We start from the raw sequence: 12,311 nt of genomic DNA, 5'->3' as shown, positions 1-12,311 counted from the left end.
GCGTCCCGTCGGACAGCCATCTGGAAGGGGCGCCCCTGAGCCCCATGCGCGCCCCTCCTTCTGGTTTCCGCTGGCGCTTCCTCTTCATTGATGAGAGCTCTTCCCTTCCTGGGGTGATGCTGCTCGTGGCTGGTTGGGTGGAGCTCAGGGGAAGAGCCCCTGGCGCCCCCCAGAAGATAGCATCCCTGAGTCGGGGTGTGCTTCAGGGATGATGCTACTAGCCCTGGCCTGCTGCCCCCGGTGTCGTTGTGTTCAGAGGGTCAGGGAACTGACCTCTGGTGACTTCGTTAGCAGGCCGAGAGAAACCCAGGCAGCCTGGGGGCAGAGACGCCTTTCCATCAGTATGGCGTATTTTCTCTGCACTTACTGGGTGCCGGGTGGAGCAGCTGGAACTGCATGGTGACAACGACAGCGTGTACCCTCCCCCCGGCACCAACAAGCAGACACCAGCCCCTTCAATCAGCACATTGAAGAACACACAGGAGGGGGCTGGGATGGGAAATGGTGACTGAGGGTTAATGTCAGTAGATCAGGGAAGGCTGCTTGGAGGAGGGTGAGGTCCACTCGCAGCCAGGACCACAGGGAGGGACTGCTTCAGCAAGTTTGTTTTGTCAGGGAGGGGGAAGATCCACAGAGTTGCTCTACTTTTCAAAGGTGTTTCCTGTCACTTGTATGTACGGGTGGCCACACGCTGGGAGGGGGCACCCTGCCCACAGCTGGTGAATACTGGGAAGTGGGGTGCTCCCTCGTGGCGAGGGTGCTGGTGTGGGTGGGAGGAATGTTGAGTGGTGTCTAGTGGCACCTTCTCTCTACACAGGAAACCTGGCATTTTGCTGTGTTAGTTGCAGGACGAGCGGACTCTGTGCTTTCCTGTGATTGGGTCAGTTGCAGAGTGGTCTGTCCCTGCGCTTGTGGCCTTCATGCGTCCCTGGGGACCTGGTGGCCTGGCCTTGGTTCTACCCACTCTACTCTCCAGGGCTTGGAGGAGGCACCTGTTGAATTTGCCCAGTGCTCACCTCTGCTTTCTCCTCTTCCTGTTCTTTCCTGCCCTGGACAGGTTACCTGGTAGCTTGCTGACTTCGCTTGCTCGTATTAGGGACTGACTTGAGCAAAGCTCAACCCTCTTTTGCCTACATTATCTTTTTGAGAACATCTTGTATGCATTCTCCCTTTTTAAAATCACCTCTTATTTATTGGAAAGGTGGGGAGGCACAGTTCTTCCATCCACTGATTTGTTCCTGCACACCATGTTGGAGCTAGGCCTCGCCAGAGCCGGGAGGTGGCAACTTGGCAGAGGCTTGAATACTTGAGTCATCAACTTCTACCTTTCAGTGTGCTTGCTAGCAGAAAGTAGAGCTTGGACTCCCTTCCAGGCATTCCAGCATCCTAAGTGTCATCTTAACTAATACACAAAACACTCATCCCATATTTGTGTATTTTTAGGGTCTTCCTATGAAGCAGGGAACAGGGCTAGATCCTAAGGAACTCAGATAGTGTAGCTAGTTCTGTTTATTGGGGTCTGAACAAAGCCCTGACTGTCACCACACCTTTCTTGCTTCTTATGCCCAGGCCTGGATCTGTAACATTCAAGCAGGGAGCAACCCCTCCAGTGGGAACAGTATCAAATCCAGCTGCAGCTTGATTGCCTTCAACGTTGACCGTCCAGGTAGGGGGGTTGGAGCATCAAGGAAGTTCAGGCATCATTCAGGCCTGGCTGGCTGGGCCCTAGACCAGACTACAAGCTGGGCATTGTGCAGTAGTAGATGTATTCTGATGAGTCTGATGATAATATGTGTGGATTTAAGCCATGTTGGCCATGGTCTTCAAAAACATGGCTGGGAGTGCAGGCTGGGGCCTAGGACTTCTGTTTCCACCCATTGCCACGTGCCTCCCCCTCCTCGTCTGTGGGCCCCTGGGCAGTTGGGGTCCATGGGACTTAATGAAGAGGAAAGCCCATACCGTACAGTGAGCATCGCTCCATGGCTTGTGCTGCTTAGCACTGAGTCCAACTGCAGGAATCCCAGTGTCTTGTCTGACCTAGAGCCCCAGGCTCAGGTACCCCATGGACCCCCGCCTGATTCTGTTGCCTGTGGGGTTGGCTTCATTCTCAGATAGAGGTGGAAGGCACAGTTCCAAGCTGTCCTCTTGGGATAGACAACCCTTTTGCCCTACCCCCACCCGGGTCTTCTACACACACCCTTCCTGCCAGTTTCTGCATGGGGCAAGAACCCAGCCCTGGGCTCCAAAGGGATCTTCTGTGTGGTGTAGAAGTTCAGGGCTGAACTGCTGGGACTCAACTCCTCGTGGAGCCCTGGACACGGAGGTAGGCGCTCCCTGAGAGCGGCAGAGTCAGACCTCCCGCTCCTCTCTCCCATGTGTACAACAGGTGTGGTGGGCATTGTGCCTTTGGAGGGCCAAGCAGCAGACAAGAAACACGTGGTCCATCTGGGCTGTCATTCAGGTGAGTGGATGCTGGGCCCAGGAAGTCCAGAGCTCCTTCCCTGTCCCAGGCCAGACCCCACACTGATGCTAGCTGCTGGTCACTGCCTAGGACTCAGCCCTGTGTGGCTCTTAACTCCTTTGCTGAAGCCCAGCAAGTTCTCCCCCACCCCCACTCCACCAGGCATCCACCAGCCAGGCTACTCAAGGCTGGAGATGGGCTTTACAAAGGGGGCTTTTGTCTGCTGCAGCTGCTTCTAGGGGCGCCCAGCAGCCGTCCTGGCCGCCTGCCCGCTCCCAGGAACAGTCTGCTCTCCCGGACTGAGGCTGCATACGCACCCCCTCCCCCACCCTGCCGTCCTGTCGGTCCTGGCCTTATGTGTCCGAAGGCCTTGGAGTGAGGGAAGGGAGTGGGTCCTGGGTCCTTAGGCCAGTGTAGTGGTTCTGGGGACAATGACGCCAGTGGTTAGTGACGGCAGTGAAGGTTCCTGGAATCCTGTCTACCTTGGAAGAAGCTTGTTGACGTGGCTCTTTTGAGGCATTGTCAGGTACCTGCCATGACATCTCCTGTGCGATGGGATGATTTTGGTGACAGTGCAGCCTCCCAGTCCCTGAGCTCAGTGGCCTCTGGCTGCTGTGGCAGGGACAGAGGCTTGCAGCCTACAGTCAGGACCAGGCCCATGCTGCCTGTTTCTGTGAAGAGAGCTGTGTACCTAGCAGTTCCTGCTGCAGCTGCACATCTTAGAGGCTGTGGTGGTCCTGAGCTCTGCATTAAAAAAAAAAAAAAAAAAAAATATATATATATATATATATATATATATATTTGTTTATTTGTATTGGAAAGAGTGACAGAACCTCTGTCTGCTGGTTTACTCCTTAAATAGCTGCAAAGGCCAGACTTGGGCTGGGCTGAAGCCAGGCGCTTCTTCTGGTCTCCCACATGCATTCAGGGGCCCAAGCATTTGAGCCGTCCTCTGGTGCTTGCTCAGATTCCTGAGCAGGGAGCTGGATGGGAAGTGGAGCTGCTGGGATACTAACCAGTGCCCATATGGGATGCAGGTGCCACTGGTGGAGGGCTAATATGCTATACCATAGCAACAACCTCAAAACTCTCAAGTTTCTGCAGGGAGTATTTGTTGCCTCTGCCCCATCAATTGGCCTTTTCTAGGCATTTCTCATCAGCAAAACCATCTGTGGCTTCTTTGATACTGGCTCCTGTTCCTTTGTGTAACGTGCTAGAAGTTCCTCCAGGCTCAGTACACTTGGGAATTTACTGAAGTCCACACAGCCGAAGTCAGAATCTGGGTGTTGGGGTGGCACTTCCCCAGTAGAAACTGGCCCAGGCACGTGTGGGCAGGCTGTCGCCTTGGTGTGACTGCAGCTTTTCTCAGCCTGGCCAGGAGGCCGCTCTTGGAAGTGGCTGAGCTGCAGCTCCCAGGGACTTTGCTGCAGAGGGACAGGTGCTGTTCCACCCTTGTAGGTGCACAGAGAGTGAGAGGGCCTGGAGTGGCTGGGTGCTAGCTGCTGCCTTGCACTTGAGAGCATCTTACTTTTGAGGTGGGCGGTGGCAGTGATGGGGAGCAGTGGGATTGTGGTTCTGATGTGAGAGCTGTGCAAGTAGCAGCTGGGACTTTTACCAGGGGGAGCTTCTGAGGCAGCATCCTTGCTGCTTGACCCTGAACCTGGTTGTGCAACCCTGGACACAGTTCTTAACCTCATCTGGTCTGTGGGGATGAGGCTGCAGTGCCTCCTGCTGGTCACTGCAGAGATTCAGTGAGATGCAAGTGTGCAAAGAACTTAGAGACTGGGCACTCAGATTACTCAGTATGTTAGTGCCACGTCACTCTGATGTCACAGTGCCAGGCTGCCCAGGGTGGTGGCTGCCTGGGTGGCAGGGCTTCCACAGCTCTAGGCCCAGGACTGCCGTGATCCTGTGGCTGAAAGTGCAGGCAGAGACCCTCGCTAGGACTGCCTGTCCCTGTCTGCCTGCATTTCTTCCTGTCTTCTCTGGCTGGGAGGAAGACATTCTCTGTATCTCACTGGGAGGCGCGTGGCAGGGGATGGTGACTGTGCTACTTCTCTGGTAATGCCAGCTTGTGGTCATATTCACACTCTGTCCTTACTCCAATACCCCCAGCCTTGTTGGCTCTGGGCTGTGGACCACTCTGAACGAACACCCATGCCAGCTCACTTAAATTGAAAAGAAGTTTCCTGGGCAGCTCCTGGGGATTCCTTGACTGAGGAGGAAGTGGCCATGTGGCCTCAGGACGCTCCAGCTGACAACTGTGTCCCTGAGGTGCCAGCAAATCCCAGGAGCTCGCTGGCAGCCTGACTCTGTGGCCCTCAACTAGAGTGAGTCAGTGGGCTCCCAGGGATGCGTGCCCTGGCCTTCAGAATCCTCAGCTGGCTCTGTGTGACCAGTGCTGCCACCTCAGAGCCCTGGGCATTTGGTCCCTGTCCTCGGGGAGGACTGCAGGGACTGGGAAAATGGTGTTCAGACAAGCTCAGCTCTTCCTCCTCTGCCATAGACCTGGTCACGGACTTGGACTTCTCGCCATTTGATGACTTTCTTCTGGCCACAGGCTCTGCCGACAGGACGGTGAGTAGAGGCAGTTGGAAGGGTGCTGGCCATGTTCCAGCCTCCCCCTTGCCTCAGGTCAGGGATCCTGAGCTCTTCAAGTTCTGTTCCCACTCCTGCCCTCCAGGCCCTTCTCTGGCTCTTGGCTTCCTGGGGCACAGGTAGGAGGGGACCACAGTGCCTCCTGCTGGGCCTTCAGTGAAGCTTTTGTGCAGAGAAAGCTCTCAGGGCTGAGCCAGCAGCTAAGCTCTGGATCCACACCGGCTTCCCCTGGGGCAAGGACGATGGGGTGGGATAGGAGGCTGCAGGGGCCAGCCAGTACAGGGCGCTTTCCCCGCCAGCCCCTGTCCACTCCATATGATCCCTGAGCTAGTTTTGCTTCCTTGCTCCCTGTGACCTGGCCCTGGCTGCTGCCAAGGCGGGTGGGGTACCCCCCAAAAGCCTGGGGAGTGGTGCCGAGCCTGTGGAGCAGCCTTGTTCCAGCAGGGTGGTCTTGTGGGTTGTCGTTCACAGACTGTTTTTTGCCGCAGGTGAAGCTCTGGCGCCTGCCAGGTCCTGGCCAGGCCCTGCCCTTGGGGCCTGGGGTGGTGCTGGGTCCTGAGGAGCACCAGGTGGAAGCCCTGCAGTTCCACCCGACAGCTGACGGCATCGTGGTGAGCGCAGCAGGAACAGTCGTGAAGGTCTGGGACGCCACCTCGCAGCAGCCCCTGACAGGTGCAGTCTCCCCAGCCTGCCTGCCCCTGTGGGGGCAGCCCATCCTGGTCAGCACTTTTCCTTGGTGGTAGTGGTACAACGTGGCAAGGTTGTCTGTGTGCACCTTGGTCTTGCGGGCTGCTCATAGATGCTCTGTTCCCCACTGCACCTGCCCCCTTCTCTCAGCTGTTCCATTTCTGCACTTTTTCCACTAATTTCCTGGCACTCCAACTTCTTAATTCTTTCCCAGTTTTTTTTTTTTAATAAAGATTTATTTATTTTATTGGAAAGGCAGATGTACAGAGAGGAGGAGAGACAGAGAAGAAGATTTTCCATCCACTGATTCACTGCCCAAGTGGCTACAATGGCCGGTGCTGTGCCGATCAGAAGCCAGGAGCCAGGAACCTGCTCCAGGTCTCCCACGTGGGTGCAGGGTCCCAAGGCTTTGGGCTGTCCTCGACTGCTTTCCCAGGCCACAAGTAGGGAGCTGGATGGGAAGTGGAGCTGCCGGGATTAGACCTGGTCATCCATATGGGACCCGTTCAAGGCGAGGACCTTAACCATTATGCTATCGCGCCGGGCCCAAATTCTTCCCCAGTTTTGGAATCAAATTATTGACTTCCCATCCAGAGGTGAGGATTGCGCTCTCCTTGGTACCCCAATTGTGTCTCTGTAGTGATACTATGAACCCCTCCACTGGGGACCTCTATCCTAAAATTCTGAGTTGAAGGTCATCCTTGCTCCGGAGGGTGGTGTTGTGCCGGCCTGGGTGAGGTTCTTGCCCTTGGGCTGGGAACCAGGTTCGTGCCTTGCCTGCTGAGGGCTGTCAGGTCACCAAGTGTTCCTGAGATCGCACAACATCACTCTGCAGAGCCCACTTTGGAGGAGCCCACTGTGGAGTTGTGGTGTGCCTTGAGGGCAGGAGGTGTGAGACCCAGGGTGCAGGCTGGGAAGAGCCCCGGAGGTCCTGGAGGCACTGCTGAAGGCAACTAGCCCTTCTGTCTGCCTGAAAGAGCTGGCACAGCCTCTGCCTAGCTTCTCAAGCTCTTTCCACAGGCCCGGTTCCTGAGGCTGTGGACTCCACCACCCACCTACCCGTCCATCCTGCAGCAGCTCTGCCAGCTCTGAGCAGAAGAGGCTCAGGGTCCAGCCCTCAGCCAGGGCCTCGGTGCAGGAGGTGATTGAGGTTGGATGAATCCCCAGGGAGCAAAACTCTGTGGAACTGATCTCTTGATTTGAAGCAAGTTGCTCCAAAACACAGGGGCTAAAGCATCTTACAGTATTGATTCTCTCGCCCATTGCCTAAGGTGCAGGAAGTCAGGAGCCGCTTGGGCAGGTGGCCTTTGCTCAGGGTCTCTGAGTTGCTATCACCTAAGGACTGGATGGGAGGGGGTGGGAAGGGGCTGCTTCCCAAATGGTTAAGTCAGAGGCTGATGGGAAGCAGGAGCTGGGATCCCTCCTGTGTAGGAGCCTAAGTGACCAGGGAGCATTGTGCAGCTCACAGCCCGGCCTTGGGACCCTCCAGGAGTGGCTCCCGAGTGAACAGGGAGCACCGTGCGGCTCTCAGTGCAGCCTTGGGAGCCACAGAGTGACTCCTGAGGAGGATTATTGCTGACCCAAGTGGGCTGGCATCTGCTGGATGGGGAGGTGTTGGATTCCTGCTGTTATCAGGAGCTGTACACTGGCCAGCGACAGAGTGTTGTCTCAGGGTGCTAGGAGGGGTGGGACTGGTTCCTGTTGAGGCCATGCCTTGGGACCTGCTGCTGCCTCCTGTGGCCCCAGGCGTTCCGTGGTCCGTGGCTGGCTGTGCTCTGAGTCTTCAGTGTCTGCCTGCGTTCTGTTTCCTTGTCTCAGAAGGACACAACTGTAAGGTTTAGGCCCACCCAGATGACCTCAGCTTAACTGGACCATCAGCCACGGTCTATTCAGAGGTTACTTGAGGTCACAGGTTAGGACAATGACATCTCTTGGGCAGGACGGGGGTGGCAGGAGGAATATAGTTCAACCCATGACAGGTTGCAGGAATGTGTGGATGTATGTGAAAACACCCACACCAGGGGAGTAGAGTGGAGATGGCGGGAATGATCCAGTGGGGAGGTGTTGGCCAGGAGCGGTGGAGGTGAGAGCCAAGTGCAGAGCCTGAGTTGGACTGTGGCGTGGAAGAAGTCCCTGGGTGCAGGTGCAGCCTGTCCAAGGGGAGCTGTCATCCCTCACCTGCTTACTTCCACCACAAAGCCTGCCTTGTCACCCCTGCCTTTGCCCCTGGGGTTCCCCCAAGTCAGCTCCCAGCATCCTCCCTGGTGTCAACATTGAAGGGACCTGATTTTGGCTGCTTCCCTGCAGAGCTGACGGCCCACGGGGACCTGGTGCAAAGCACAGTTTGGAGCAGGGATGGTGCCCTCCTGGGCACAGCATGCAAGGTAAGTGGGTGACATGTAGCCCCTGGCTGTGGGCTCCTGGCTCACCCTCCAGGCTTGGGGTTCCCAGTGAAGAGCTCTGCACTGAGGAGAGGCGTTTGTGACCTCCCCACCTCATCTGCCCCCACTCTCTATGAATCCCTGCCTGAGGCAGCACCTGGGCTCCTGGTGTGTGTAGTTTGACCACATCCCCGTGCTGGGCCAGCCTCCCCTAGCTGCCTGCCTTCCCGGGAGGCTCAGCAGCATGTACGCAAGGCATGAGCTTGTGCCGGCATGGAAGTGGGGATCAGGTGGGGCAAGTTCCACATTTTGGCGTGATGGGTTAAGCTGCTGCTTGCAGCACCAGCATCCCATAGTGGATGGCCAGTTTGAATCCTGGCTGCTCCACTTCCCATCTAGCACCCTGCTAATATACTTGGGAAGCAGTGGTTGATGGCCCACGGTGGTTGGGCCCCTTGCACTCACATGGGAAACTTGGATGGAGTTCTAGGCCCTAGTCTTGGGCCAGCCATGCAGCCATTCAGGCAGTGAACCAGCAAGGGAAAGGTCTGTTTTTCCCTCCTTTCCTGTCATTCTGCCTTTCAGATAAATAAATCTTTAAAAAATAGAAGACATGGAGGAAATGATATTTACCCCCTGTGCCCTTGCCCCTGAGACAGGGATGTGGAATTTGGAGCTGGTCAGACAAGGGTCCAGATGGATAGAGCTCTGAGATCATTTTGGGTCAGGTGGGCCTGGTCCAGGAAGAGATCGCATAGCCTGCTGAAGGCAGAGAGCCAGGCACATCCAAGTTAAAGCCAGGTGGTGCCCTGAGGGGTGCACATTTCCATTGGGGAAGCTCCCTCAGGAGCTGTCCTGTGAAAGTGAGAGCACCTTCTGGGGAGGAAGAGACAGCTTCAGCTGGAGGCGGAGTGGAGGCAGAGGCATGGGCATCAGAGACCTTTGAGAGAGCCGAGCAGTTGGTAGGAGGAGTAAGAGGTTATGAGGTTGGTCCTGGCTTGCAGGGGAAGAGGCCCATGCTGAGATGGGATGTATGGGTGCTCACAGTGTGGTCTGGGTATGAGCTGGAGGTCCCAGATGTGTAACTGACTAGGCAGGTGGGAGGGGTCCATTTTTTTTTTGTTTGAGACAGAAGCATTTCTTTCTCTATATAATTTATTTATTTGTTTGTTTATTTAATTGGAAAGTCAGATATGCAGAGAGGAGGAGAGACTGCATGCAAGGCGAGGACTTTAGCTGCTAGGCTTATGTGGCAGGCCCTCTCTTTTTTAAATAAATTCTTTATTTTTTAATGATACAGTTCCTTAGGTTCAGGGATTTCTCATTCCACCCTCTCCTCCCACTGTTTTGCCCAGCATTATTACAGTAGTTTAGTCCCTCAACAACAGTTACAAGTCCATCATTCTGCTATTAAAAAAGCTTTTCTCTGAAATCCCAGGAGGTCCTAGGCCTGGAGGGTTAGAAGTGTAGAATGCAGGGCCCTGCTGTGGCCTCACTGCTGAAGTCCTTGACCACATCTGGATCCCATATGGGTACCATTTCTAATCCCAGCATCCCCACTTCCCATCCTGTTTCCTGCTTGTGGCTTGGAAAAGCAGTCAAGGACGGCCCACTGCCTTGGGACCCTGCACCCATGTGGGAGACCCAGAAGAAGCTCCTGGCTCCTGGATTCAGATTGGCTCAGCTCTGGCAGTTGTGGTCACTTAGGGAGTGAATCATCAGGCGAAAGATCTTCCTCTCTGTCTCTCCTCCTCTCTGTATATCTGACTTTGCAAAAAAAGAAGAAATATGTATTTATTTATATATATATTTTTTTAAATTTTATTTTTACTAGTTTTTAAATTATTATCATTCTACTATGATACAATTCCATAGGCCCTGGGATTTCTCCTCTCCCCTCCCCAAATCCCCTCCTCCCCCACTAAATTCCCCTATATTATTACTGTAGGGTTTATAGCTCTTTATTAGCAGTCACATGTTCATTGTGGGCATGCACAATGGCAGAGTCCAGCATCTGTTGTCAAGCTAATAGTTTCAGTAGTAGTCCATCTTTGATCTGGAAGGAGAGATGCACACTGCACTGCATCCTCACATCTGGACATGATAGTCTCACATTACATAGTCACTACACATCCCTCTTAAATGAAAAACCACAATACAAAATCAGTAACAGGAAGAAAAAATAGAAATTTATAACGCCATGAATTTCTCAAGAGGTTTTGATAGTTCAGCAGTCCTGAATTGCGATCCTGCCACTCCAATCGCGATGAATCTCTCCCAAATCCATTGGCTGCTATAGTCCACCTTAGTGTCTCCGTCTGCCCAGTTCTTCGCTGCCAATGCTTAGCTGGGGTAGTTGATCAGTTGTTCTGTCCTCCGTCCTCTGCCATGGTACCAGGCGTCCTCTGGAGACTCCAAAGTTCTGCCATATCCTCCATGGACATTTGGACATGCTGTCCACTGCTCTGTCTGAGCCTCTGAGGAGGCCCAGCTCTGACACATCCACTCCCAGGGTCAGCCCATGGAACCTGCGATTCTTTCCATGGTTAGGGTTCTGAGTCCAGCGGTTCAGTTGGTAGGGAATTGCCATAGAAATCTTATCAGAGGCCATCCCAGAGCCGATTCTTTTTTTTTTTTTTTTAATTTATTTTTATTGGAAAGGCAGATATACAGAGAGGAGGAGAGACAGAGAGGAGGATCTTCCGTCCGATGATTCACTCCCCAAGTGACCGCAACGGCCGGTGCTGCGCCAATCCGAAGCCGGGAACCAGTGCTCTAGGCCGTCCTTGACTGCTTTTCCAGGCCACAAGCAGGGAGCTGCATGGGAAGTGGAGCTGCCAGGATTAGAACCGGCGTTGATATGGGATCCCAGGGCGTTCAAGGTGAGGACTTTAGCCGCTAGGCCACGCCACCGGGCCCTGATTCTTGTGTGTGTTTGCCAATACAGGGTCCGGCACAGTCTAACACCCAAATCAGTCTATGTGCACAGTGGTAGTTGCAATTGCTGGGTCAGTTCTGTCTAGCCCCGTGTTTTATGCAAACCAATGGGTGTTGGAGCCTAGCCCAATTCTATGGACCACATACTTGGCCTTCATGTAAATCTTAAAAAAAGTGCTGATTGCCCAGGTGGACTTGCGATGGATACTAAGAGGAGAGATGTGCCCTCTGGTCCCGGTTCTGGTCCTGGTTCTGGTGCAGACGCCTGTAGGTGGGCGTAGAGTGAGGGCTTGTCATGAGCGAGTGACAGGAACGCTGAGAGGGTAGGTGTGCCCTGGCAGCCCCACTTTGTCAGCCTTTGTGCACTAGGATGGCTTGAGCCTGGGACTGCCTGGTGGTTGGGTGTTGGACACTGTTTCCCATCAGACCGTGGGGAAAGCTCCCTGCTCCTGGTGCCCATTCCTGCCTGGCCTGCTGCTGTTGGTTGGGAACAGAGCTTCCTCCAGGGACCACCCAAGCTGCTTCCCACTTTGTTTCCGGCTCATTTTCCCTCAGATCTGAGAGTGGGGACTGGTGGCCGCTAGGGGGCGAGCGGCCCTTGCGGATGGCAAGACTCACCCCTGTGCTCCCAGGCCTCAGGTTTGGAGGAGGCCCAGCCCCACTCCCTGCTCAGCCAGAACAGTCTCAGTGCCCCTCTGAGCCCTGACGTGGGCCCGGCATTAAGCTTCTGTCTTCCTGGGTGTTCACTGTACTGCGCTCTCAGCCCCAGGACTGGGCTGTTGTCTTCTTCAGACTTGGCGAGGTAGCAGGGAGTCAGCAGCAGTCACTGATGGAGCCAGACACCTGTCTCCTGGGCATGCAGTGGGAACAGCCTGGTGGTGCTTGTCCATCTCTGCCCTTGGTCTTTGGCCTTTGTCCCTAGTTATCATCTCTGTTCTTACCTGTCCCTTTTGTCTCTGATGATCTCCATCTGCCTCTGAAGGGCCTCTGTACTCAAGGCTGTGGATAGAACAGTGCTCTGATGCTGTACCACATGCCAGGCTGTGCCCGGTGCCCGCCTGGCATGTGGCAGGTGCTTCGTGAGTTCCTGCCAGGAGTGGCACAGAGCTCCAGGACCCTCTGATATATGCCAGGGAGGTCTGGCTTTCGAGTTCTGTGCTGGGCCAGTTCCTGCCTGCTCCTAGCCCTTTCCCACCATCTGCTCCCTTGTGTGGCGGTGCACACCAGCAAGCTCTGGGCTGCCGCTT

General features: G+C 54.8%; 1 protein-coding gene across 1 annotated transcript in view; it reads left to right on the top strand.

Annotated features, from left to right (window-relative positions):
- CORO7 (coronin 7) overlaps positions 1 to 12,311 on the top strand; it is a 45,520-nt gene that overhangs the window by 552 nt on the left and 32,657 nt on the right. Inside the window, exons 2-6 of the mRNA XM_036492966.2 lie at positions 1,570 to 1,666; positions 2,387 to 2,461; positions 4,968 to 5,038; positions 5,548 to 5,731; positions 8,054 to 8,130. Of these exons, the coding sequence (XP_036348859.2) occupies positions 1,570 to 1,666; positions 2,387 to 2,461; positions 4,968 to 5,038; positions 5,548 to 5,731; positions 8,054 to 8,130 (504 nt within the window). The remainder of the gene's footprint in view (positions 1 to 1,569; positions 1,667 to 2,386; positions 2,462 to 4,967; positions 5,039 to 5,547; positions 5,732 to 8,053; positions 8,131 to 12,311) is intronic.

This window comes from Ochotona princeps, chromosome 24 (assembly GCF_030435755.1).
Source record: "Ochotona princeps isolate mOchPri1 chromosome 24, mOchPri1.hap1, whole genome shotgun sequence".
Classification (NCBI taxonomy): Eukaryota; Metazoa; Chordata; class Mammalia; order Lagomorpha; family Ochotonidae; genus Ochotona; species Ochotona princeps.
The sequence above is the reverse complement of the archived record's forward strand: the minus strand, read 5'-3'. Positions and strand labels throughout refer to the sequence as shown.